At 46.8% G+C, this 27,466-nt stretch overlaps 1 protein-coding gene and 1 long non-coding RNA gene across 7 annotated transcripts; one reads left to right on the top strand and one right to left on the bottom strand.

Annotated features, from left to right (window-relative positions):
- Positions 1 to 4,127: 4,127 nt before the first annotated feature.
- Positions 4,128 to 7,881, bottom strand: LOC143273450 (uncharacterized). 3 transcript variants are annotated; one of them, XR_013051543.1, is made up of 6 exons: positions 7,775 to 7,881; positions 7,252 to 7,302; positions 6,660 to 7,083; positions 6,184 to 6,307; positions 5,388 to 5,488; positions 4,128 to 4,765 (listed from the first exon to the last, which is right to left on the bottom strand). It is a non-coding gene; the product is annotated as an uncharacterized LOC143273450 (long non-coding RNA). The 3 variants fall into 3 exon arrangements; XR_013051544.1 differs by lacking the exons at positions 7,252 to 7,302; positions 7,775 to 7,881 and having other exon boundaries at positions 4,628 to 4,765; positions 5,409 to 5,488; positions 6,660 to 6,795; XR_013051545.1 differs by lacking the exons at positions 6,184 to 6,307; positions 7,252 to 7,302; positions 7,775 to 7,881 and having other exon boundaries at positions 4,628 to 4,765; positions 5,409 to 5,488; positions 6,660 to 6,796.
- A 433-nt stretch (positions 7,882 to 8,314) lies between these two features.
- On the top strand, positions 8,315 to 25,427 carry Irf4 (interferon regulatory factor 4). Of its 4 annotated transcripts, XR_013051546.1 has the most exons (10): positions 8,315 to 8,417; positions 9,591 to 9,838; positions 10,798 to 10,984; positions 11,852 to 11,940; positions 12,597 to 12,741; positions 14,195 to 14,302; positions 16,466 to 16,819; positions 20,320 to 20,432; positions 22,240 to 24,524; positions 24,558 to 25,427. XR_013051546.1 is itself a non-coding variant. In XM_076573120.1 (9 exons), the coding sequence occupies exons 2-9, from the start codon at positions 9,623 to 9,625 to the stop codon at positions 22,378 to 22,380; spliced, it is 1,353 nt and encodes a 450-aa protein (XP_076429235.1). In that variant the 5' UTR covers positions 8,315 to 8,417; positions 9,591 to 9,622; the 3' UTR covers positions 22,381 to 25,426. The 4 variants fall into 4 exon arrangements, 3 of the variants coding, with proteins under 3 accessions (XP_076429235.1, XP_006972352.1, XP_076429236.1); XM_076573120.1 differs by having other exon boundaries at positions 22,240 to 25,426; XM_006972290.4 differs by having other exon boundaries at positions 12,600 to 12,741; positions 22,240 to 25,425.
- The last annotated feature ends 2,039 nt before the right edge of the window (positions 25,428 to 27,466 follow it).

Below are 27,466 nucleotides of genomic sequence, written 5' to 3' on the forward strand. Positions count from 1 at the left end.
GGAGGAGAGTGTGAGAGGGGACACACCGGATGCTTGCCCCTCTCGTGCTAGTTTCTCTAAGGAGGAGGTCCAGGTGGGTTGTAGGTAAGGCAAAGGCATTGGTAATTGTGAACTGTGAGAAGTTAGTCAAAGAGGAAACCCAAGGGGACATGATACTTCTCCACAAGCCAGTCCAAATGGGTGGGCTTGGGTGGGCCTCCCAAATACCGGGGAGAGGAGCAAATGAAGGTAGACAAAGGGTCCCTGGAGGTGACCCCAGAGAGGTATCATGAGCAGGCCAAAGCATCTTCCAAGTTTGTGGTGAGACTGTCCTCAATCCCAGGTGGTTCCATGGTCTTCTGGGCAACGCCAGGTGACCTCCCTACTCTCAACCTATTCCTCTCTAAAATAGGGCCATAATCCCCACTTGTCTCCCCCACCTGGTCATAGTAGAAACTGACTGAGGAAACTGTAGCCTGCTGCCGCACAACTCTTGGGAGTATCAGAGATGAGGCCCATCTTCTGCAAGCTGCTACTGGGCTGAGGGTGTGTGCTATGGCCACCCTGTGAGATTAGAAAGACAAGGATTCTCATCCAAAGCCAGGGCAGGTCTGTGGAGCAGGCCTCAGTCCAGTTAAGAAAAACTACACATTTCCCGACTGCTGTGGAAGGTCTGTGGAACTGCCATACCACACTGCCTTGGGGGCCTGCCCCTAGAGAACAGCACAGAGCTGAAGAAATGTCAGCCCTTCATTCAAGTTCAAAATTCAAAGTGTGAATTCAACATTTAGCTCCCAAAGATGGTTTTCCAGAGCTACCACTGGCCCTGCATAGTAGATGTCCCCCACCCCCCACCCCCCCACCCCCCTGCCACAAAGCTAAGGTCCTGTCCTAAGAGAGCCCTGGATGCCTTGCCTATGCAGGCCTCTCTACTTCAAACAGGGAAAAAATCAGCTGCATTCATAAATGAGAGCCTTAGGATCCTGAAGAGAAAGCATGTTCAGATGCTTAAATGTACATGGAGGGCAATTGGAAAAGAATCTGCTCTGGGTCATCTAATGCTGACATTGAAACAAGCCTTTCGACTCTCTTGCTAAAATTGGTTCATTGTGAAAAATCATCTTAAATGTTTGTGTTACGCAGGAGTACAGCATGGACTAAGTTGAACTCCAACAGTCTCCACGTTAAAATCGCCTCCCTGAGGCCTCCCTAAGAACCAGGCTGGGAAACTGGGTTGTTAGACTCCAATGCCTCTATCTGGAATCTTCCTCCACCTGCCTGGTCTGGAGAAACCCAATCAAACGTGGCTTCTTACACGAGAGTTCTTTTGCACTCTCTGAATAGCCCCAACGCCAGTGTCCACTGTGTGACACATGGGGCATTTTTCTGCCTAAACCTCAGCGAGGTATGATGGTCTCACACAAATCATATGTCATGTGCTGGTACTCACTGGCTTATCACAGCATGTATAAAATAACACTGGGCACACATGTATCAAAACACTGTACAACACCCTAGTAATACACACAATTTTCATGGTTCTTTTTTTTGTATCACCTAAAAGGTAAGTTAAAATTGAAAAATGTTGATCCCCTAATGTGGGAAATAACTTCAGTTTATTTGAATGACATGAGAGCTAAGAATGCTTTGGATCACAAACCACATCCTTTGCCTCTCTGCCTCAGCAGGACCAAAGAAACTCAAGAGACCTATTTCTGTGTGCTCACAATCATCAGATATAAGCAACGAAAGTTTTAATGTAACTGTTTTCTTAGTTTCTCTTTCTGTCCCTTGTTGTAGAATAATCTGCATTAATATACTGTGTCAAGATTTTGAAAAAGATAAGTGGAGGAGAGGGAGGGAGAGAGGAGAGAATGGGGAGGAGGGGGAGAGGGAGGAGAGAGAAGGGAGAGGAGAGAGAGGCAGGAGTGGGGAGAGAGAAGAGTGGGGGTGGTAGAGGGAGGAGGGGGGAGAGGGAGGACAAACAAGCAGATGAACCCCACAGAGAAGACAGGAATGAAGAGATGCCCTGCACCATCCTGCATGGATGCTGGAGACACTGCCCAGGTGGCCCTTGGGAAAGAAGGGCTCTATCTTTGGCTGCCATTGCCAGGGCTCTCAGCTCTCCCTGCTATGAAAAGGATGGTGACACTTCCCTTGTGCAAGGCACCATGCTACCATTGTCTGCACCTCTCCCACACCATCCTCGTGGATATGCAGAGACCAACAGCCAGGGTCAAGTGCCTGGATGGTGCATCATAGGGAGGACGGGCTGCCCCCGAAAGGAAGCACAGTGTGGATGATCTTCAATTTGTCTTAGTCTGACTTAACAATTTTTATAATGGCATGAAAATTATACACATCCAGTAGGAAAAAAAAAAAAGGATTCAGGAAGAACCATGCACTGGCTTGTCATGCTGGCAATGAGCAGTATTTATAGTGCCATGTGTTCTTGATGCTGTGACACCGTCTGCCATGAGGTCCTCACCACACACGGATCTAAGCATCCTTCTCCCACCGTGTATCTGCCTCCTACTACATGAGCTCTGTAGCAAGGACTGAAGTCATCTTGGTCAGCAGCTGCTCAGGTTCTCTCTCTCGGCTCTGCTTCTCTCCCCTCAACTTCAGTGTTATTCATCTCAAGCACTTTCTAACACAGGCTGAGCCTCTGTAGTCAGCAGACAATGAAGTCTTGGCTTTTGGTACGGAAGTATTGCATGAAATTACCTTTTGGCTATGAGTCGAAGGTGCATATAAAACAAGGGATCACATGTTTAGAGTTGGGTGTAGCAGGAATCTTAAAAGTTCTTATTAATAAAATCAAACCCGAGGCCAGTTATTGGGGTGAATACTGGAAGGTCAGCGAGACAGAACAAGCCACAGCTATCTCACCTCACCAGTTCCTCAGCTGGTCCTGTTTCCTCAGACTGGAAGCCTCTGAGTCCTCATCCAGAATGAAGCCCAGCTGAACTGCTGCTCGAAAGCCTGAAAGCTTAACCAGCCACATGCTTAACCAGCCAAATGCTTAATCAGCCAAATGCTTCTAGTTTCTGGTCCTCACGCCTTATATACCTTTCTGCTTTCTACCATCACTCCCTGGGATTAAAGGCTGGCTTCCTGGGATTAAAGGCGTGAGTCACCATGCCTGGCCGTTTCCAATGTGGCCTTGAACTCACAGAGATCCCAGATGGATTTCTGCCTCTGGAATGCTAGGATTAAAGGTGTGTGCTATCACTGCCTAACTAGTGGCTTTTCTGTTCTCTGACCCCAGATAAGTTTATTAAGGTACACAATATTTTGGGAAACACAATACCACCACAGTTGGGTCCTACAGTAGTTATTTTCTATGTTGCTGTGATAAAATGCCTGACTAAAGCAACAGAACGGAGGGTTTATTTGGGCTAAAAGTTAAAATCAAGCTTGGATATCCTCAAATTAAAAAAAAAAAAATCAGCCTAATACAGATAGTCCCTCACAGTCATGCCCAGAGGCTTGTCTCTTAGATGATTCTAGATGTCATCAAATTGACAATATTAACGCAGGTCCCAACCAAAAGATATATATCCCATATATTGGATATATATCCCATATATGGACACTCGGCCCATAAAGTGAGCCTCCAACCCTGAGTCACACTTCCTCTGTGCGAGTCTGGGAAGTGGATTCTCGGTGGTACCATTTCCTAAGCTCTGCACCTGGATCTTTCGATCCAACCTCATCAGCTCTCATGTCCTCTTCCTTACCACCTGTTTCCCATGTGCCTGCTCTGTCTGAGACCTCATCTCTTTCTGTAGAATCTTCCCAGGACTCCTAGTCATTCCTCTCTGTCTGCCATACCCAATCACAGCCAGACAACTCCTCCTTTGCTGTGGCTCTCAGCTCCTAACAGGGGATATGGGTGATGGCACTATAAATACTGCTCATTGCCAGCATGACAAGCCAGTGCATGGTTCTTCCTGAATCCTCTTTTTTTTTTTTTCTTTGCCAGTGACCAAGGATGCTCTGAACTGACTGGTCTGGAGTAGCCCAATGAATAAGAAAGAACTCACGTCCCTAGGCCTGAGGTTGACCATACACAATGTAACATTCCCTGAAAGATATGCTCTACCACCCCAAATGCCCCAGCCTCAGAAATAATAGCACCTCTGTGACAAGTGACGGCACACTGTTTTGCAGTGTTCTGCTGAAAGAATAGCAGATACAGTTTAGAATAATCCAGAGTCAAGCAATGTTACAAATGGGTGAAGTGAGACAATGCCATTTGCCTTTCACCCAGGGCTTCAGTTTTCAGAAAACTGTCCACAGCGATTGCACACCATTTGCATTTCTGTTGGCTTGGGAACAGGAGTTGGCAGAGTCAAGTGGTTCCTTGCTTCGAGCCACGTCACTGTTTACGCAGCAAGCACAGCACGTGGGAGAGAAAGGAGCGTTCCAAGGAGACTTCTTAGAATGCTGATGACAAAAGGCGACGGAAAGGGAACAGCCCGCTGTTTACAAACGTGACGAAATAGAAGAAAGGGCCAATGTTGCCCCAGAGTCATAGACTTTGCGACTCCTTATTACATAATTGATTAAAAGGACAACTCTCATTTCCTATAAGCCTGAGAGTGGTTTGTTTTCTGCATAAAAAAAGAGCCACATATATCGACTCCTGGCATCAACTGTATTCACAGCAGCTTCTGCTTCTCAGTGGCTGATAGTCTGGGGGATGTTTGAAACTGGAGATGTGAAGAATCACCGAAACACTCAGCATTTTGCGATTTCAGTTAGGAAGGTACATTCAGGGCTGCATAAAAAAATAGTTGTATGAATTATTGACCGATAATGCATCGCTTTATTAAGAATGTTCAATTCAGCTCTTGGGGTCTACCTATCTCAGCTTTGCAATTCTGAGGTTAGACATACACAAAGCTATGCCCAGCCTTTTTACATGGGTGCTAAGGACTTGAACTTAGTGTGAATCCTTATGCTCACAGAGTAAGCACTCTTACCCACGGAGTCATTTCCCCATCCCCTAACTTTAACCCCAGGGGCAGCAAACAGATGTATAAATGGGAAAGACTGGTTCACAAAAGCTGAGTTCATGGGCAAGTCACAGAGATGGCCAATAGCCCTTTTGGATCTCTCTCCTCGTGTGCACAATTGAACTGACTATGTGGTGCAGGTATGGTTGAAGGATGAAAGTCATTATGTCTGTGACACTTCTCAAGTGCTGGTATAGGATACAAACAGCCACAGTTCCAAGTGAGTGAACACTAGTGATGTACGTAATTTCATGTCAGGACACTACAGAAGCGGTAGCCATCACTCTTGATCATGGGAAGTTAGATCACTATCCAAGCTTTCACTCCCATGAGCTCTAATCACCTCCTCCCTGCCACTTACCATAGACTGGTCAGAGGTCATACCTGGCATTCCCTGACACTTACCATAGAGTGGTCAGAGGTCACACCTAGCATTTCACACATGTGGAGTCAGGATACCAGATTTTTTTTTAATTGGAAGCAACCTGCATCAAAACAATAGAGCATTAAAAAAAAACTTTCCTGTTTTAATTTTTGGTTTTTACAAATGATTAAAAACAGTTACATTAATTTTTTCCAAGGACAGAATTTCATTGTTTTTTTTTTTTTTAAAACCAATTGTTCTCATTTTAAGGAGTGAATTCATGAGAAAATACATTTATCCAAAAGGTCTCGGCCTCTTGGAAGGGTGACTGCTTTGCTTTGGGTTGCTGGGTTGAACCCAGTGCCTGTCGTGAGCTAGGCAAGCATTCTACTGCCAAGGTACAGACAGCCCTGGCCAAATAATGACTTTTTGGTTGTCTAATATGGGCTCCGTAAACCATTTTTCTTACATGTGAATGTATAATTTTAAGAGCTCAACTCTTAAAGTACTGAATTTAGGTCTATTCAGCTCTTCTCACAGTCCCAGCCCTCGGGCTTTCTCCTTTTCCCACATCCTTAATGGGTACGTGTGAATGAAAAGTTCACCCCTGTCAGACCTGCTCCCCTGCTCCCCGGCTCATTGGCTCTTTAGCCAAAAACCCCAAGTAATCTCCGTGTGGACTACAGAGTTCTGCCTTTGGGATGGGTGCTCAGTGAACTAATTTCCATCACATTTTAGAACGACTGCCCACTGCTTCACTGTGGAACGTATTGGTCTTCTCGCGTCTCGGTGGGAAAGAGGATGAGGATCTCTTACTCTCAAGACTGTCCTTTTTCTGTCAACTGTGACTTGAACCTCAGAAGTCCTCAGTGAGCAGCTGGCAGCCCCTACGTGGTCACTCCTTTCTCTCCCCCAGTGACGAACGCCAAGAACTTCAGTGCTTCAGAAGGAAATTTCATTCAGCCAAAAAGAGAAACAAAATCATGCTGTTCACAAGGAATAGCTGGGAAGGGACCTCAAAGTGTTGTGTGAAATAAGCCAGTTTCTCAAACATGTGTCTTACATGCGTTCACGTGTTGGGGCAAAAGTATGAAAGTAAAAGGGGGGCCTGCTTAAGGATGTGGGACAAAGGAGAAAGCCTGAGGGGTGAGTGGTAAGAAATGGCAATAGATCTGAGTATTCTATATCTGTGTATGGAAATGTCATAAAGAAACCCATTACTGTGTGCAATTAAAGGGTGCTAATAAAATAGAAAGTTTTAATGGTTCGTATAGTTTATTGTTTGCACTCACCTCGTCGTTAAAATATCACTTTTAGGGCACCCATACAACAAACGAGTAAACCAGAAGATGGCGTTGAAGATTAGTAATCATATCTTTAAATGCGATAGCCATGTGAAGTCTCAAAAGGTTTCTTGTAATGACTGTTGTTCAGACTTCTGAAAACAGAGGATGTGGATGGGTGAGGAAAAGGCTGAAACGGTCTAAGTAGAGGCAGAGGACACATGTGTGAAAGTGCAGAGACATCTCTGCTGTGCTGTTTTTGCTCCCAGCAGGCTCCTATCTGTGCACTCTTTGAAGAAAAGTAATTCCCCCGGCGGCAATGCAGAGCTATCTGAAGTAGCAATCTTTACTTTGCTCAGAGATGTGTCTCCAGCGACCAGGACAGTTCCCAACAGACAGACGGTGTTCAAAGAATATTTTTGAATGAATGAAGCTGTGAAGGAAGAAGAGGGGAAAACGGGCGTAACCAAAATTTTCTTTGAACGAAACTCTGTTGTTTACTACCCAGGCTGTGACAATGGAAAACTGACTGGGGTGCAATAAAGACATAGCATCCTGTTAATTTCTGAGAAAGCCTGTTGGTATCAGGAAAAAACATTACCTGTGGGCATCACGGTGTCTGTTTTGCGGTGGCCCAACTCAGATGTTTCTTCTAAAGTCCAGGACCCATGGTAGAAGATTAAAGGAAAAACCGAGAAATAAGTGAAAATGAAAAGGCTTTACGAACGTTCCAGGTTGTCCTGTGGTGGCTGTGATCTAAAATCATACAGAAACTGGCGATCTGACTGCTCTCCTGAAAATATCAAGTAAACAAACATCTTGCAGGCATCCAATCCAAGCTGGACTGGAGAAAGCCAGGAGTGAAAACTCCTGTTTGGGCATTCATACTCTGCTGGGTAACTGCCTCTCACGAGGCTGAGGTTAGAGCTATCATTTTAAGGTGAACTGACATCCGGAAGTGCTAACTACCTGAGTATTTAGGGATCCCCCATCTCTTTTATGTTGCCACGATTGAAACTTTGGGGGCAGTGCGTTGTCTGAGTCATCTCAATTCATCGGTTTCATACATCCTAAGGGTGTAAGCGTTTCAGACACAGTATATGGGCCACGGTTTATGGACTTGCCTTTCTATTTTCTTTTTAATGAGCGTGATATTCTCTCAACACTGCGGAGACACAGGGCTCCTGGTTGACGGTTCCAAGGATGCCCCCCGCCCCTCACCTCTCAGTCTGTTCTGTCACGTGCTGTGAGAACCAAGTTGCCTGGGCTCCAGACCCTCCACCACTTCCCGCCCTGGCCACGCCGCCGGTAGAGTTGAGCGGTTTCTAGTTATCAGCTAGTCTCGGTGCAAGTTCTAGTATGGAGCAGAGATTCCCTTTGGGAGCTTGGTCCTCCACTGGAACAGGCCATAGTGACTGTCCCACTGGGCTGAGGATTTTCGAGTGTGTCAGAGTCCCAAGCTCCCTCCACTAGAGGGACTGGAGAAGGTCAGAGCTTGTTCGCAAGAGGACAGCCTTTGACCCGGTGGGCTACAGTCCGAAGCTCCTGTCCCAGCCGGATACCCTGTTTCGGCGGGGCACCCGCCGGGGATGGAGGGCGGGTCCTGGTTTAGGCTAGCCACGCCCTCGCAGGCGGAACCGCCCCGCCCCGCCCAGCGCCGAGACCCGCCCCCCGGCTCTATAAAGTTCCTCTTTCTCACCTCGCTTTCCGAGTTTCACCACTTGAACTTGGGACCCTTTGCTGCCCTCAGCTCAGAGTGCGGGTGAGGTAAGACCTGGAGTCGGGCAGAAGGAGGAGTGTGAGGCTTGTGACAGAGGACAGGGCGGGAACGAGCAGCCCATCTTCCATCTCCAAGCCCAAGCTCTGAGGGAACGTGGCAAGATAGGGGGCCCCGGCTCCCCCAATCTGCGCTGGCCCGGGACTTGTGCACTGTTGGTTCTGTGTGAGGCTACTTGAACGGGCGTTCCAGAGCATCCCCACGGGCTGGGCGGGACGAGCTAACGGGACTGTCCTGAGATCAGAGGATCACGCACTGGCAGCAGCTTGTCCGCAGGGGTACAGCCACTGACCCTGTCTGCTCCTGTTGGAAGCTCCTTTCCCAATACTGGTTCATAAGGGACCCAAGCTCATAGAGGGCTCCAGCGCGCGATTCCTAGGTCGGATGGTCAAGGAGAGCTAGGAGCTCCAAACTCGGGGCGCTGAGCCCCTTCCCCCACGTCCTCCTTCGCTTCCCGCGCAGGGGAGCTGGTGTTGCTGTCCGCAGCACCCAGTGTTCCTAGTCACGTCTTCATCCCCGCCTGGGGTCGCGCTGACCCTCTGCAGACTGGAGTCTCCCGCTTCTTGAGCCCCATACCCAGACTTCCACTTGTTGCTTCCAGGACCCATTTAATTGTCTCTGGCTGGGTAGGTAGGCCTGGTGTTACCCCGGGGACAGCGTGAGAATGTCCGAGAAAAAAAAGCCGAGGGAGAGGAGAGCTAGGTGCTCCACACCTACAAGGCATGGGCACAGGACCTGAACAGGGGCTAGTCCACGTGCCAGGTCCTTCGTGCCCGGGGCCGCCAGGGCAGCCTGAACCCGGGAAAAGGCGAGATTAGAAACAAAGTGAGGTAAAAGTGGGGTGAAAGCCGCGTGGAGCGGGCAGAGAGGGGTGAGTAAGCAGACGGGACGCCCAGGGTGGTGGCACAAGACTTGAAGTGTGTCTAGGAGCTTGCGATAGATGGGGTGAGAGGACCGACCTTGAGGATGGTGCGTGCCAAGGGATGCTCCCCACACCTTCTCCAAAGTACCTTCTTTTGGGGGACCCTGGCGACATTGGCACTGCACGCGAGCACTTCGCAGCCTCAGGGACTCCGGGGCCTTGTGGTCACTACAAGAGTTTGGGACAGGGCGCCCCGAGAGTGATGCGACAGTGGCTGCAGGGAAGTTTATCTCCCCCGCAGCGCGCGAGCGCGGGAGGAGGTTGGCACGCGGCATGAACCTGGATGCGGGCAGCCGGGGAGCAGAGTTCGGCATGAGCGCGGTGAGCTGCGGCAACGGGAAACTCCGCCAGTGGCTGATCGACCAGATCGACAGCGGCAAGTACCCCGGGCTGGTGTGGGAGAACGAGGAGAAGAGCGTCTTCCGCATCCCGTGGAAGCACGCGGGCAAGCAGGACTACAACCGCGAGGAGGACGCCGCCCTCTTCAAGGTTACCAGCACTGGGGATCCCAGGGCGGGGGAGAGCGGGGAGAGGGGAGAGGCGAGTCAGACAGCTCTGGACTCACTGTGCCTCCAGAGCAAGGGACCGGGAGGTCGGAGGTCGGGTGGGCCCTGGGAGGCAGAGACCAGACCGTCAAGCATCAGGTCCTGCTTGACAGAAGCCGCGGGAGAAGGGAAAGAGGCTGCAAGCTCTCCGGGGATCACACAAACGGAAAATCGGGTCCCTACACTAAGTTTGTGTGGAGGAAAGTACTTCCAGCTCCAGGAGCATCCCCGGGCGGGCGCAGTGGTGCCCTGATGCTGGGGTCCTGTAGCACAGCCCATTAGGCTGTTTCCTGCCACTGCCACCACAGACTGCTAGGAGCACTCTGCTTCCCACTCCCTATTTCACTACTTGTCTGAGTTCCTCTGGGTTTTGTTTCTTTGGGCTCCCCTACTGTCTGGTTCTAGTTCTGGAAGCTTCCATTTCTGTTTCTGTTCTTTGGGTGATTTGGTCTATTCCAAGTCTTCCTCTGGGAGCTCCCCGCCTCCACCATGTGAATCTCTTAGGACTGATGTCCCCAGAGAGCTGGCTCACTGGACTGTGAAGCCCCCAGCCTCCACCTGCCAGTCGGGCAGGGGAAGGGGACTTCCTGCGGGAATTTGTTCAAAGTACCTCAGTGTGACTTCTTAGATGTCCTCTCTGGGGCCTGTCCCTTCCACAGTTCTGCCCCTAGTCTTGTCCACACTTGATGCAGGCACTGGATGCGTATAGGCCAGACTAGGGGTCTCCCTATCTCACTGCAGGGTCCCGGGTGAGAAGTTATTTCCTTAGAGAACTCCGGTATCATCATGTTCCACATTTTGGCCAACAGCAAATCTGAGACACCAATCTTCCTTTCAGAAACACAATCTATGGATTCCTTTTGAAGACCCCGAACTTTGACCTTTCCTTCTCTTCATTCGTAGGCCTGGGCACTGTTTAAAGGAAAGTTCCGCGAAGGGATAGACAAGCCCGATCCTCCTACTTGGAAGACAAGATTAAGATGTGCTCTGAACAAGAGCAATGACTTCGAGGAGCTGGTAGAGAGGAGCCAGCTGGATATCTCCGACCCTTACAAGGTGTACAGGATTGTTCCAGAAGGAGCCAAAAAAGGTAGGGGATTTCCCCAACGTAGGTCACAGGATAGAGGCAGTGGGACACTCACGGAACCTTAATTCCTACTCAGGGTCACTTTCTACTTCTGTTTTGAAGACTGCTACCTCCTGCCCGTGGCCACTTCCAGCAGCCTCTTTGCCCATGTTCTCTGGGTTATAAGTGAAAACCTTGTGGTATTAATGTAGGGTTATTTCTTTAAAGACTTTAAAGCCCGTGGGCGCGTGGCTATGCACATGCAGGCGTTAGGTATTTCCAGTTACTCCATTCAATTAGGATGTGGACCAAAATTCCAAACAAAAGCTGCAAGATCCATTAAAGTTTTACTTACCTAATATCCTCTAATAATTAAGCAATTTTTAGAGGGGAAAGCACACCGCACACCCCATAAGTATTCACATTTATTGTAATAAAAATGCCAGCGTTTCTTTCTATGGCCTGCTGGGGTACTTATGAAAATTTAGATCTTCACTTCCCTCTTTCAAAGATTCCGACTGGTGTGTTTAGCTGAGAGGCCAGGGATATGCATTTGTTCCAATCATGCAGGGTGCCTCAACTAGGCACCAGCTCACTGCCTGAAACCACTAGGTGGATCACAGAGTCCTGTGTGGTGTTGCTTTCTCTGGCTGTCACACACAAGTCTGAGCTTGTTCAATCAGTTTAACATCAGAGACAAGTAACTGCCAGAGGGAACTGCTTAAAAAAACAAAACAAAACAAACAAGCAAACAAAAACCCACCTGATTGGTTAACATGGCTATGCATTCTAAGAATAAAGTGCTCAGGTATTTTTCTAAGATTTGCTATTCAGTTAAGCCAGTTCCTTCTTTTAGTGCTATTTCTTCTTCTTCTTCTTCCCCAAACACAGGAGCAAAGCAGCTCACTTTGGAAGACACACAGATGGCCATGGGCCACCCCTACCCCATGACAGCGCCTTATGGCTCACTGCCAGCTCAGGTATGGGGGGACTGTTGAGCTTGTGGAAGGTTAGGCTGGGTCTTTTGGTTGGCTCCACAGAGAGGGGAAAACACAAACGGAAATAGCAGGACTTACCATTTGCTATGGCTACTACAAATGCTAACAAAGCCCTGGTCACAGGAGGATGTTTCGGTTTCAAAGTGGTGTCACTCTCCCTGGTGGTTAAGCTGGGGAGTCTGATGTGTCCCACCTATGGAGATGTGCTCTTCTACTGATGGTCACATCTTCTGGGAATGAGACCTTTTGTGGGAGTCGAGGACTTTGGAAGTAGTACTTTTATCATGTGAAACCACAGGGCAGCTGACTTCTCTAAGCTTCCCCGATGTGAATTACAGTACTGTTTTATTCACTTTGGTGGCTTAAAAAGGGCAGACTTCGCTGCAGTGTTTTTGATGCCAGGCTCAGCCTTATGATGAAACCTCACAAAAATCACAGATTTACACAATGTCCTCACTGTGCTTTCAGACCCTCTATGGCTGTTTTCTACCTAGTGTGGTAGACAGTTCATGCTACTTTTTGGACAAAATGACGTGGCTGCTGGCCAAAAAAGGGGTTCCCTGAGGAGTTGGGGTGGTGAGAAAGCACCCCAACACCCACTGATGTTTTCCTCTTAGCAATGCTCTGTGCTCTGTCAGCAGGTTCATAACTACATGATGCCACCTCATGACAGAAGCTGGAGGGATTATGCCCCTGATCAGTCACATCCAGAAATCCCATATCAGTGTCCTGTGACGTTTGGCCCCCGCAGCCACCACTGGCAAGGCCCATCTTGTGAAAATGGTAAGGAATGTATCCGGGAAGGAGACAGAAGAACAACCTGGGCTCAGGGTGTGGGCGACCCTGGGTGATCCTCCCGGGCAGCACCACAGGGCTTTCCCCTACCACAGAGATGCCAGAGAGACATCACATGAAGTTGGGGTGGGGAGGGAATCTTGCCTTATCCTGTAAGATGCTGAAGTCCTCAGAGCCATGATAGGCATCACTCTGTGTGGGAACTTAATTAAAAGACCCCAGAAATCATTCAAGGAGCTGAAAATGTCCCCATTTTTAATAAATAGAGGAAAGCATGGATATCTACTAGTGTCCAATGTCGATGGATGTGAATTATAAAACTTGTCTTTTTTTTGTCTCAATTATTTGGTTAACATGTTTTCACTCTGCATAATACTCTGCTTTCTTTGTCGTGTTAGGATAGAGAGATAGATTTTGTCAGTCCTCCCTCTGGATTGTCCCTTACTACTGATGGAGAGCTGTAACTTCAGGAGATCATTGTTAGTTCATGTCCCTTGAGCAGTGATGAGTCATTTGTAGCTGTTCTTGGTACAAAGGGAGGGCCAGAGCAAAAGTAATTCACAAAACTAGATGAGCTCCCACAGAAGAAATACCAACTGACTGGACACAGAAATTTTCACAAACTATGTTCAGCGAAGCTTTCATTATTTGGTATTTATTTAGTCGAGTGCACTGAGCTATATCCTGCACCCTTTTTTAACTGTGTATTTTAAGGGAGAGTCTTGCTGAATTACCTAGGCTAGATTGCTGTTTGATCCTCTTGCCTTGAACTCCTGAGTAGCTGGGATTGCAGGCCTGTGCCACCAGGCTAGGCATAAAACAAGCTTCTAGGGGTTCCAAGTTCATTATTTAAACAGAAGTCTTGACACAGGTCACCACACGTGTAGTCCTTTTATATTATCCTGGAAATAATTTCCTTGTCACAATTTCACCGCCCTCCAGCACCTGCATGCCACCCATGCTTAGACTATTGGTTTAGTGTGATGTAACTTCTCCGATGCCAGGGAACATGGTTCAATTTCCCCCAAAGCTTACAAACGGCAAGCAGAATAAATGAGGATCAAATAGTTTATTACTTTTTTTAACCAGCCTTATATAAATCTGATTTCTGGTCCTGCTGGGAGTTTGCTATGTGAGCTGGTACAAATACCGCCCCCCCCAACCTCCGGGCCCCAGTTTCCCTGTTGAGAAGTTATGGAGAAAGCTCCATGTTTTCATCCACAGCTGGGCTGTGACACCTTCCTTCATCACCCTGCATTTTTCCCACTGAACTTGGACTCTGGCCTCAGCCTCATAATCACACACTCTGTTGGTAGTGGACGTTTAGAGCCCATCAAGCTTGGCTTGGAAGGTGACAGGACATGGCTCCTCCCAACTTAAGAGGCCCCCTGAACTTGGACTCTCTGCTTAGATGTCATCTGATCTTTATTTGCAAATGCAGGTTGCCAGGTGACAGGAACCTTTTATGCTTGTGCCCCACCTGAGTCCCAGGCTCCTGGAATCCCCATAGAGCCAAGCATAAGGTCTGCTGAAGCCTTGGCGCTCTCAGGTGAGTGTAGCGCTTCCTTTAAGTCTCTGAGGGAGGTGGCATCTCTCCTCTGGGTAGGTTGGGTGAGGATTTAGACTCTTACCTTACAGGCTCTGGGGTCTGGAGTAGGCATGGCCCAGGCTCTGCAAATATCACAGCAAATAAAGAACACTATTAGAAATCTCTGCAGGAGTACCTGCTAGCCAAACACTATTTGAAAGAAGTCGTTAACCTCTACATCATTACCTGCTCAGCTTTCTAGGAATGTGTAGCCAGGCTCCTCCTCCAGCCAACATTCTTCACAGTGCAGAGAGACTTCATAGGCACAAGGGCTTTTCATTACCAAATGCAGTTTGTCCTTTCAGAGTTAGCCACAAAGAGGTGGTCCTGAACTGCTTCCAGGGACACTGGATCTGGACCCTGGTCTCTCAGAAGTTCTTATGCCCCCAAAGGACCATATTGCTCTGTCCCCCTTACAACTTCAATAGAATTTTTGAGCATGCATGGATTTGATCTGATTTTAAAGTTCTGTTACTAATTAAGACTGCACTTAGAGATGCTGACATGTTTTAAGGAAGCTTCAACATACTTGAAATATGCATCCTATGTCTATTTAGTCTTTAGGTGATTTTTGATGCTTTCAAATGGGAATGAATATTAAAAATAGCTTGCACATTAGAATTCTCACCATGCCTATGGCCACCTTAAAAGTCTGTGATTGAAAACATCAACTACATTTTGACAGTTTTAGACACTTCCCTTGTTTATTGGGGAAGAAGAAGTCTGGTCACCTAGTTCCTTCCAAATCTGATGCTCAGGGAGACATTGTGAGCCACTTAAGGGCAGAAGAGGGACACTTCTGAGCATCAGGGCTTGTCACTGATTCTAGAAAGCTCAAGACCTTCTTCTGGAACATCTAAGACTTGTATGGGTGCCCCAAGAGTAGGAAATCCATAGCTATTTATATCTCAGCAATCTTGTGATTCTGGTGACATTAAATGAAATGAAACCTGCCTTACCAGTCACCTCAGATGGCCAACGCCTCCTCTCTTTGAGTGCGTTGCCTGACTTGCTGTTTATAGAGGCAGAAATGGAAGACACCATGCTGTGGGCTGTGTCAGAACCTACCATTGAAGAATACAAGGGTTTTGTGGGTTTCTTTTTCTGGTTTGCATAATTAATTATCAACCCGGAGTGCACTTTTCAGAAAGCTATTCTTTCCAGGCATTGTTTGGGTTCCAACCACCACCACGGGCATCATCTCTGCCTGGGGAGCCCTTTGCACACCCAGCTTGCCCTTTAAGCCTGTGGGTGGTGTTTTCAAATGGTTTCTGAAATCAATAAAATCATCTGTCAATAAATTCCTGTCTTAAAGCTATAGAAAATAAAGTTGTTGGGTTCGTTTCAAAGTTGAACACGAAGTTTAGAGGGGGTTCAGGAGATTTAACGTTGACTGTTGGCTCTTAGTGGATTTTCTCATCAGTTCTTTCCCCTGCCCCAAGAACATTGACTTAAAATAAGAAAATAAAAGTATCAGTTTTCATAGGCCAGAAATTCTTATTTCAGTGCTTACCTCCAACATATCTATGTGGGTTTTTTTTGTTTTTGTTTTTGTTTTGTTTTTACTTAAACAACATCATGGTGACGCTTTAGGGAAGTTCCAAATGTTAGCACATTTGCTTTTCTTCTGAGATGTCTCTAGTTTTTACTAGCAGAAATTAATCTTAGAGTTGAACTCCAAAATTAAAATTGATTTGGCTGAAAGATGAATTCCCATTCAGTGGTGTTACTTGATATTTTAGACAAAATGCCATCACTACTAACATCATCATCATCCCAAAACACCTTCATAACAAAGGTGCTGTCTAGTAAAATTGGGCTGAAAATCCAAGCAATACACCCCTCCCCAAGATGAGTAAATGGCCACGTCAACATTTGAAAATGGCCATGTTAGAAAAATAAGTGTCTTTCCAGTCTAAGAATCTGCAGGGGACAAAAGCAGCTAACATCTCCCAGACTTCCTTGGTCCTAGGACCTCCTACTTGTCCCTGGAGCATCTTGACACTCTAGTGGTCCACCTGCTGTATTTCATATCAGTGTAGTAGTCACTGAGTCTTTGGGCCTCTGAGCATTGTGGTGTCTGTCCCAGGTCCATCAGCACTGATTCCAGAGTTCTGTTCACAGACTGCCGGCTGCACATCTGCCTGTATTACCGGGACATCCTTGTGAAGGAGCTGACCACGTCTAGCCCTGAAGGCTGCCGGATCTCCCATGGACATACCTATGATGTCAGCAACCTGGACCAGGTCCTGTTCCCCTACCCGGAGGACAGTGGGCAGAGGAAGAACATCGAAAAGCTGTTGAGCCACCTGGAGAGGGGACTGGTCCTCTGGATGGCCCCAGATGGGCTCTATGCCAAAAGACTCTGCCAGAGCAGGATCTACTGGGATGGGCCCCTGGCCCTGTGCAGTGATCGGCCCAACAAACTGGAAAGAGACCAGACTTGCAAGCTCTTTGACACGCAGCAGTTCCTATCAGGTAATACACCTCACAGTCTGCTAGAATGGAGGTGGCAATGGGTGCTGGCCAGGAAGGTCCCATATTGTAGGGTCTGTCTACCCCAGGCAGGGGTCTTCTTCCTGAGGTCAATGAGCTCACCCAGGAATATGGTTTCTGCCTGGTTTGTGTCTTACCTTTGTCTGTTGCATGCTCCCCTTATTAGCAAAGGGCCAGAAAGAGGTCCATATGAGCTGGGCAGGATAGACTATGGTGCAGGTTGATATTTTAAGTTATTATTATTATTATTATTATTATTATTATTAGTCGTTTTTTGAGGCAGGATCTCTGTAGGTCAGGTTGGCCTAGAACTGGAGATACTTTGGGATTATATGTGTGCACCATCACACCTGGCTAATGAATTAAAATGTGGGTTTTCAGCAGCACGTGCCTCTCTCCCCCAGCAAGGTTCCACTGTACTGGCTCTACGCTCTCAGCAAATTTATCTGCTGACACTACAGCTTATTAGGGGTTCCTAGAAAAATTGAGAAGGTTAGAAGCACATTGTTAACATTCTTGGTTATGAGATGTGTCACCTTATAAAAGTACCACACTGCAGGTGGGACCAAGGCTGAGAGTGTAAGGAACAGCTTTAGCAAGTGGGAAATGCTGAGAAAGCTTGGCGTTATCTCTGGCATATGAAGCCTTCTAGTCATGTTTTCCAGGACTTATACTTCTTATCGTTTGAATTTTGATTTGGTAAGTTAGCCGGGGGCTGGCTTACATGAAGCCATTAGCTTCCCTGCCTGTCTAGCAGAGGATGTCTTTGGGGGAGTAGACTGCTCTGCTGGCTGCTGTCCGTCTCCCCATTGTATCCTGAGCTTGCTTTCTTCTTGATACCCTTTCCAAACAGCCCACACCTTGGCTTTCCCTGTGCTTTCTATTTCTTGAACCTGAACTTGTTTTGCTCCTCTCATCCATGCACACCACGGTGGTTTAGAATGTATGTGCACTGTGTCATGGCTACATTGCACTAATTAGCATGTGTATCACCTTGCATGCCCATCTCTTTTTATTTTGGTAAGAACACTACTTGAAATCTACTCTCAGCTACTTTCAAGTACATAGTCCATTATTACAATCACGAAGATATACCATTGTTGAGTTTGTGCTCAGCAAACTCCTCTTGTCTTAATGAGAGTTTATATTCTTTGACCCCCAGCTTCCTCGGCTCTCCCCGCTTCGGGTGACCCCCATACAGTGCTACTTTTATGAGCTCAACTGTATGAGTTCACATGGGCGCATCATACAGTATTTGTCTTTGTATGTACGATTTACTTCACTTAGCATGATGCTCTCCAGGCTCATCTGCATTGTTACAAATGGCAGGCCCTCCTTCTTTTTAAAGGCTTAGTAATCATCTGTTATTATCTATACCACATGACAGTCTCCTTATCCGTGTATTCCTTGGTGGGCACATGGGATGACTCTTTATCTGAGCTGCTTTAACTAGTGCTGTTACCTTACGGGAGGGCAGATGTCTTGCCGACACTGATTTACTCTGCCTTGGCTGTGAACACAGAAAGAGGCCAACTGAATCTTCAGTGTGCTTCTTCCTTCCATTCATTCACAGTGAAGACATAAAGCTCCAGTGTTCTTGCTATTAGTAGCATTTCCTCAGCCTTTTGAGCTCCAGTGGCCAGGATTTGCTCAGGCACTCCTTCCTAATGCTCCTTTATTTCCCAAAGCAAACATGCTCCTTGATAAATATCCTTTCCTAAGAAAGGTGAAGGATACATGGTGAAGATCCTTGGAGTTGGGCATGATCTAAGCCTTGGTGGGACTGTTTTGCCTCCCTTGGGTTGAGTTCTAGTGTTCATAGTCCAAAGCAAAGAAAAGCAACTTCTTGGGATGGTTGTCTGCACATCCTATATTTGCTCTGGGGTTTGGCAAAAAAAAAAAAAAAAAAAAAAAAAAAACACCGCATTTGCCCATGTGTTTCCCTAGAAAGCTACTGCCAATTCTCTGCTTGACTAAGGTAACCCAGAACAATAACAATTGCCAGAGACAGGGATGGGAGGTACACAAGTCTTGTTTTCCTTTTCCCAGTGGGGATCCAGGAGGCAGGTGCCATAGTAGAACGGACACCATGGGCTGGAAATTCACTTTCTAGGACTTATTGGTTATCCACAAGAAAGAGCTGTTCATCTTTGGTTCCTTCATCTGTAGTGGGACCTGTTCTTTATGCTACCCACAGCCTCCACAGTCCCCAGGCCTCACTGAGGCTCAGGCAGGGAATCCAACATGGCAGCTGAGAGGAACAACAGCCCCTGCACCTTGGGCTTCCCACCCAGTGTTCTTGAGTTAGCAGCTGAGGTGGGCTTTCTCAGAGACTTGTACTCACTTGCTGCTCTGACTAGCCTGTGGTGTAGGCGTCTTCCCAGCCATGGGGCTATGCACTTTATTCATTGTGACTAAACCATTTGGGTTTGATTTGAATTCTGGAAGAGGAAAGAGAAAGAAAAGCAGGAAGTCGGTTCTGTGAGCTTCTAGAAGCTCTTCAGTTGCAGAGAGGAATGGAAATCTTTGATATCTACCCATTCAGGATTTGCACCCTATTAGGGACAGTCCCTATAGGCTATAGGGTTGAGCCTTCGTATCAGATAAGGGCAGAATCTTCAGGGCTGCTCTGCAAGGGCAGCTCCTTCATGTCAGTTTCATGCAGAAAAGACTCTGGGAAGCCAGCGACGGGAGGAAGAGTAAGGGTTAATGCCAATGATTGGTTGTGGCTTTCTGTTTGTTCTTTGTAGCTGTGCTGGGGATGGAACCCAGGGCCTTGCACATGGAAGGCAAGTTCTTTGCCAGTGGCAGTGCCCCTAGCCATGGGCAGGTTTCTTTTCAACAGTGTTCTTGTCTGGTTCATGTCTCTCGGGTAGGAAGAGCCTCAGGAGGCACAGCCTTGCCAGAGGGGCCTCATCAGCCCCCTTCTCGCTGCATCATTCTGTCCCCAAAGTGAGACTGAAGCCTCCTCAGGTCTGTAGTTTGGAGTCTTCGACCTAGTACCAAGTGGGACACAGCTGCCAACAGCTGGTGTGGGAGACAGATGTCCTTGGTGCCCAAACACCACGTGGCCTCCATGGTTAGGCAGTGATGTTTAAAAATAACCGCAGGCCACCAGAACATTGTGACTTTTGAAGTTGAAATGTCTCCTTTGCCTGTGCTGTTTGTTTGCCTCACCAAGACGACTTTTCTTTGTCCTTTCTGTCCTCCCTCATATCTTTCTCTGACCTTGTGCATTTCTGTGAGTCCAGGGCTGCAGAACCAAGTTCTTACGCTTTGGTCATATTCCTCAAGAATAATGAAGTAAAACGAGCGTGTGAGATCACATGTGAACGCGAACATGTGGTTTTGGTTTGGTGTCTGGGGTCTGCCCTAAGGGCTGCACTTAGGGAGACAGAATCACACGTGGCTCTTGTTCTTCATTCAGCCCGCTTTACCAGGTGTCTGAGCAGTTTTTTTTTTTTTCCCCTGTGGGTTCTCAGAGCTGCAAGTGTTTGCTCACCATGGCCGGCCAGCACCAAGATTCCAGGTGACCCTGTGCTTCGGTGAGGAGTTTCCAGACCCCCAGAGGCAGAGGAAGCTCATCACAGCTCATGTGAGTACCCCGTTACATCACTGCCGAGTCGCACATTGTGGAGCAGTCCCTTTTAGAGAAGTGACAAGTGAATAGTAAATGTCAACTCACCTGGGAAAATAAATGCAGCTCTTAAAATAGCGCAGGAGGAAGCAGGCCCCAGTGAGCAACACAGCTCAGGGACCCACAACCTGCTCCCAGCCAAAGTTTGTTACCACTGAAGTAGCAGGGTGGATGTCTTAAACCCACAGCTGTGTGTGTCCGGTATTCTTCATCTTCCCTTTTATAGGAATTTTCAGTAGTTGGTACTAAGAGCTGCCCTCTGACATCTTTGCTTCTCAGTGTGCTTTTAAAATGCTGTCTACTCTCCTAAAGCTTCCCTGAGGGGAAGAACTTGCCCTACTGGGCAGATGCCTGTTGTATTATGTAGGTTCCCTCCAGACGGTTCCCAGGCCCTCTTTTTACTGTAGAACTTTGGGAAGTTATTTAATAGTTGGACAAGTGATCTTTGGAGGATACCTGGTCTTTTCAAGAGTCCAGGTAGGCCAGTCCATCCTCACAGCTATCCCAGTTGAAGATGGATGAACTATGGTCTGTAAATACCTTTTGCAAAGAAAAGATAACAGGTTTATTTAGATAATGTTTAGCACTCATTTAATAATTAAAAGATAGTTGTAAATAATTAGAAAATTTTTCTTTATTACCTATCTAGAAAAGTATCCAGTACCAAGTAAATGTGACATCCCCAAGTATTCACATTATCTAAATGCAAATGAGATTTTTAGTTCTGATAGTATTTCTTGATGAAAATTGAAGGCTGGGCATCCAGCTCAGTGGTAAGCAATTGTCTGGTACAAAAGCCTTGGATTCCAGACCCAGCTGGGGATGGGTGTGGGACACTGATGTTGAACATCCAGCCTCCCTTCTTGATTGCGAAACAAAATCCAAGAAGCAACAAAACTATAATCCTGAATGTGAGCATTTTCTCAGTTCCATCTGGTGGTTGATACCAAAATGAGATTGTAAACGAGTGGATGAGTCTAGCTTTGATAAGCAGCATTTTAAAAGTAGTGAGTAAATTCTTGCATCGATCTGATTTTAAGGATTTTGGGTGCAGTGGGACTCAAGGACGGGCCTACAGGTAAAGGGCCCCAAAATGCTGCCATGTGGTCCACAGACGGGCAAGATACTAGGGCGCATACTCATGGACTCTCCTGGTTTTCTTATTACAAACTTAATTTATATGGGTGCTCACAGAGAAGCCATATCAGTTATTATATATCAAATAACACAAAGTCTAAATGTACATATGATTGGTTGATACAGATCATTCAGCCTGCCTTGGTGAAGGCTGGCTTTGATTGGGAATGTGATCTATGCTCATAAGCATAGTTGTGCATATTGCACAGTCATCTGGTCATTCAGGGTGATCCCCTCTCCCTGTCAAACTCATGAACCTAACTTATCCTAAGTTTTACTTAGCCTTTTAATTTGATCATTTCACCTGATAATGTTCAGTCATTTAGTTAAATAAATTCCGAGAGGCAATTGGTTTGAAAATGCCATATTTAGCTTCAATTATAAAACCAAGAATTCTATTCCCAGGATATTATATTCCAGGTATTGTAAGGGCAAACAAAACTGGCTTTTCAAATGGCTCTGACCATGAAAATGCTTTGCTATGTTACCTTATACAGCTTGTGGTTTTGCTTAGAGTCTGAGGGACATTTCATGATGTGTTAACTGTATGGTGCTAAGAGATTGGTTTTTAATGTCTACTAATATTTTAATGTCTACTAATGTCTTTTTTAAAAATGTCTAATTAAAGGTGGAACCTCTGCTAGCCAAACAACTGTATTATTTTGCTCAACAAAACAGTGGACATTTCCTGAGGGGCTACGATATACCTGAACACATTAGCACTCCAGATTACCACCGATCCCTCCGTCATTCCTCCATTCAAGAGTGAGCCAGCCTTTGAGCCAGCCACATGAAGGATTTTGTTTCATTGTAAATACTCTGACATGGCAGCTGATTGACGCCCCTTTTCTTTGGAAGAACTAAGAAGTGGGTTCACAGTTGAAGACAACAACGACAACAGGGATTTGTGAAGAAAACAGCTCTATCTGCTCAACAGAGGAGCTTGTCCCACAAGAGTGACTGTCATCCAGGTCTTGACAAGTGCTGGTATTTGGGTGACTGTGGCCTGGCTTATAACTGTGAAACTTAATCAGTGATGTGTTTACATGTACTTAAATGCTGGCTTGAGCCTGGTGTAGATTGGCTTTGGCTTGAAGACTGGAAAACTGTGTCAGTGTGAATCCCTGACTAGAGAAGGCAGACTTAAGTATTATTGGTCCATTTCTCAGGGAAGTCAAGTCTGAGCTGGAGACTACTGTGCCCACCCGCAGAGAAATGTGTTCCTGGATGGGGGAGCTGTAGTTCTCCTGGATCACGCCCACTGAGTGAAGGGACCTGAATCTCAGCCCCAGTCTAGGTCACAGTGTCCAGGCCATGCAGAGTCTCTCTAAGTGGACCCTGCATCCTATGTGCTCCCCCTCTTTGGCCTTCCCTGACAGCCAGCTGGTGAACTCTGTGGTTACCTACTTGAGCCAAAAAGCATCGAGGATACGATGGGACATGTTTGTATGTCCTTCTAGCTAACAATGACTAGAAAGCATTTTTTGTGGTCTCCCCTTTTGGTTTTGCCTCTCATTCTTTAGAATTGTTGCTGGCTTTATGTTTTTTTCTTTTCAGAAATGAAAGGAAGGAAGGAAGAGAGAGAAAGAAATCAAGAGACTGAATACTAGAGATAGTTTTTTAAAGTTCTGTGACATTTCCCCTTCTATTTGTTTTGTTGGCCATCAGCAGTCTCCATGGTAACACTGGAGGGGCGGAGCCTTTGCGCAGGTTGGGAACTGTCAGGACACCCGTGGTTCAGCTGACTGTACAGCTGCAGACTCAGGGGGCTGTTTCTGCTTATTTTGTATATTAGATGCTTCCTTGTGCCAATAATAAGTTTGACAAAGCCTCAAAATTACTGGGCTTTTCCAAAAATACATTTTAGTTTTAGTTTTCTACACACATACATGAAGTTGCCTTTAAAAAAAAAAGAGAGAGAAAGAGAGAGGGAAACATGTTGACACACTTTTATGTACCTAACTATGCGGACTTACCTCATCTTTTGAGTGGCATGTGGAATTCTACTTCAGTGTGCCTGGCTGTGGTTAGATATCTCATTAGCTACTTGTTGTGGATGCATCCCAGCAGCCCACTGAGTCTCGTGAACTGAAGTCATTTATACATCTTATAGATGCAAAACATTCTGGGGTATATTATCCCAAGGGAAAATGAAGAAAAAGTTGGGAACTGTTCTTTCCCCAAGGCCCCAAACCGTAGCTAGCATCCTGGAGAACATTCAACCACACCCACATCTGGCGCTTCACCAAAGCTCTCTGCCCCATCCTGTGTGACCATGACTCTTCTTCCCCTAAGCAGATGCTTCACCCCAACTGCCATGTGAATTCTTTTCTTTTTCCTTAATGTTATGCTGCTTTAACAGTGATGCTGAGTTTTCTGGAAAATGTTTAATGGTTTGGACCACCAAGTCTTGTCTCACTTTATAGCCATGCATGCTGACGGCTTCACCCTTGAGGGATCCGTAGGAAGGTGAAGCCCAGAATGATCAGGCGAACACTCCTGACATGGGAAGGAATGGCCTCCTCATCCCTATTGAAACAAAGTGGGATGCACATACTGGAATTTAGTTTGCCCTCGTTGGAGCACGCCGTTGAAGAGGGAGGCTGTGGAACACTCCATCACAGGGAGAAAGTATACAAGTTTCGTGGGAGCATACTGTTAGCTTGTTTCTTGTCCTTGAGCGGTTATTAATGTCTATAGTTTCAAACTAAAAGCCCCAGACCCCTCTGTTGTTGTCCTGGACGAAGAAGGTGATAGAAACCACCTTTTGAGATGCAGATAGACTCTGGGATTGGAGCAGCGATGGGCCTGCTTCACTGTGAAGAGGCCTGGGTGTGCTGCCTGAGTGGCTGTATGCCAGGCACAAGGAATGCCAGCAGGCTGAGTTTGGCAGCTGATTAAGGCACGTGTGAGGTGCCCTTACTCTGTAGAGGAGTTGAGTGTGAGCCCCAGCAGTAGAGGATTCTGGGAGTCTGGGCATCATGTCCTACACAGGAAGGGCCATCACTACTGCTTTAGGAACTTATTTTTGCATGGGTGACATTTTGACAACAATTCAAACAAGGTTTAACTGCCCTTTCATTCCAGTCAGTCTTGTCCTTCCTACTGGTCAATATTTTTTTGTTGTTCTTGTTGGAAATTGTGAAATTGTTAAAGCCTTCCTTTTTGTTATTTATCTCCCTAAGTCAAGTGGCTGCTGCCCTACCACACACATCTTTTTGCAAGCAAGCTGCCTCTTCAGTAGCTGAGCCCTGCGCTGTAAGGGGGACTCACCTAGTCTTTGTTAACTGCTGCTCACTGTCACATGAACGCAGGGAAGATCGATTTTCTGGATCTATCTTCACTGCTTTAAGAAACGTGTCTTCAGAGGTTACTACAGTGGACGAGAAGAGAAAGGCAGGCAGGCCAGCTCTATTAGACACTGCTATATGCTTCCCTCTCCTCAAGGTGGACCAACCTCACAGAGAAAGACAGCCACGCCCTCCTGCTCCCATGCCCTGTGCACCCACTTCATAGTGTGAGAACTGTGAGGGGCCAGGACTGGCTTAGAGCCCATACTTTGGGGGTTCTGCCATGTCTGAGCCTGGAAGGCAAGGACGTCTGCCATCCTGCACGCACGGCTTGCATAGGCCATGGATTTTGCTGTAAACTTGCTTCACAAAGCAAACTGTGTGTTTTTAAATATTTGATAAATAAAGCATTTCTAGGAAGATTGACTGTGGCGCATGTTTAATGCCATCTTGACAGCCCTTGAAATACTTCCTCCATCTGCTGGGTTCTTGGTGAGGCTGTCAGCACCCCTACTTCCTTCCTGGCTGCCTGTGTGTCCTTGAAATCAGAGCTTTAAAGCGTTCAGCTGAAGAGAGAGAGAGAGAGGGAGGGAGGGAGGGAGAGAGAGAGAGAGAGAGAAAGGGGGGGGAGGAAGACAGCACACAGCATGCTGGCTCCACAACTGTGCCATTATGGGCCTGAGTCTTCAGCTGTGTTTGAGGGGAGCACCTATTCACCCCACGCTCCCTCTGTCCTGTCATTTCCTCCCTAAAGCTGTGTTCTGAAAGGCCTGGTGGATCCAGGGTTTTTTTTTTTTTTCATTTTAAGAAAAAAATTGATTCATAGTGCATGTGTGTCTTTGCCTATGTGCAGGTACAAGCACATGCAGGCTCCTGTAGAGCCAAGAAGGAGATCTGATCCCCCGTGGCTGTTGTTACAGGAGTTGTTAGCCACATATGTGGGGACTGGGAACAGAATTCCAGTCCTCTGGAAGAGCAGTAAGTACTCTTAACGAAGCTGAGCCATCTCTCCAGACAGTCGAAATAGTTTTTAATTAAAACAATGTTTTGTTTTATACTTCAAGTCCCTCTGAGTTTGTTGTCACAGGGGTAACATATAGTGAGCCAGCATTCTGATTTTAGGGGACAGGCACAGGATGTAGGTAGAAACCTGGGTGTTTCCCATAATAACTTGGCTGTAATTCTCTCTGAGAGGCCAAGCCAGAGAATCTCTTTCTCAGCTGAATCTCTTTTCCTGACATGGTTGTGAACTTCCATATCATCTCGTCTCATAAGAATCCTGTCAGCCCACAACTGCAGCCTGGGCTGTGAAAAGCTCAGGGCTTCACAGAGCTCTGGGGAAAGGTTTTTATTTTGGCTGTAGGATACCCAGAATACCAGGGTAATTTTGAATTTACTAAATGGTAACCAATTACCCCCGTACTTCTACTTCGGGAGCTCCCTGTGCCCATAAGCATCAATGGATTCAAGTCAGCACACACAGCCAGGATTTCACCAAGCAATTCTGCTCCTTGAACCTACACTTGTTCAAAGGGATTTTGCTGGCTTAAGTTCTTAGGTAGTTTTATGTTTCTGCTGGGCTCCATGTCTTAAAGTTTTCTTTCCAGCACAAGTTTGACTGTTGGTTTGGTTTCCTGTAATCAATCGGTAGTTCCAGGACAAACACTGTTGTGCCATGCACATGAGCAATACTCACCCATTTCAGAAAAGCATGGCACCCATGCATGGCATTTTTCTGGGAAGGAACTGTAGGGTTGGTTGTGATGTCTCACATTTTCCAGCAGAGGCATTTTTTTTCCAATTTATGTCTAGTTTTGAATTCCAGGGCATCTGAGGCCGACCAGGATGTGCCTTCTTCAGCTCAAGACAGTGGGCTGTCTTGAGAATGTCTTCACAGGTACCCTGTTCCTCTCCCCGGGGAGACTTCTCCTGCCACCTGTTCACCTAGGCAGCCCTCTACCATGAGGTTGGAGTGTCCTTTCTGGAAGCACGTCACCTCTCATGTGTACTCTTGTTGGGTTCTGAGAAGAGTGGCATTTCTGTGCCACTGAAAATGATTCCACACTCTATCTCTGGCTTTGCCTTCTCTCCGTTAGGATCAGGGAGCAAAATGGCCCAAACATTGAGAAAGACAAATTCTGTCAGCCCTGTTGGCCTTCTCGCTTAGCAAAAGAAAATGCTTAATCTAGGGAAATAAGACAGAAGATGAGATCAAATGAGGTGTAGATGCCAGCAGCCCCTTAAAAAGAGAATTATATCCTGCCTTCCGGAAGTAATCTGAGAGAGGTCTGCTGGAAGGAATGGTGGTAACCACACATGATAAAGGACCACAAACTCCATGGTTGACTGCTGCTGGAGGGCTTCTCTCCAGGTTCCCCAAGCCCCGCAGTCCCACAATCCACATATAAAATAATCACTCAGACACTTATATTACTTATAAACTGTATGGCTGTGGCAGGCTTCTTGCTAACTGTTCTTATATCTTAAATTAACCCATTTTTATAAATCTATACCTTGCCACATGGCTGGTGGCTTACCGGAGTCTTTACATGCTGCTTGTCCTGG

This window comes from Peromyscus maniculatus, chromosome 5, assembly GCF_049852395.1.
Source record: "Peromyscus maniculatus bairdii isolate BWxNUB_F1_BW_parent chromosome 5, HU_Pman_BW_mat_3.1, whole genome shotgun sequence".
Taxonomy (NCBI): domain Eukaryota; kingdom Metazoa; phylum Chordata; class Mammalia; order Rodentia; family Cricetidae; genus Peromyscus; species Peromyscus maniculatus.

What these genes read in the sequence shown, in the direction of transcription:
- Irf4 (XM_076573120.1), top strand. Translation starts at nt 9,623, where the DNA reads ATGAACCTGGATGCGGGCAGCCGGGGAGCAGAGTTCGGCATGAGCGCG. An exon ending in TCCAGAAGGAGCCAAAAAAG is followed by an intron (nt 10,985 to 11,851) that starts GTAGGGGATTTC and finishes CCCCAAACACAG; the next exon opens with GAGCAAAGCAGCTCACTTTG. An exon ending in GGAAGCTCATCACAGCTCAT is followed by an intron (nt 20,433 to 22,239) that starts GTGAGTACCCCG and finishes GTCTAATTAAAG; the next exon opens with GTGGAACCTCTGCTAGCCAA.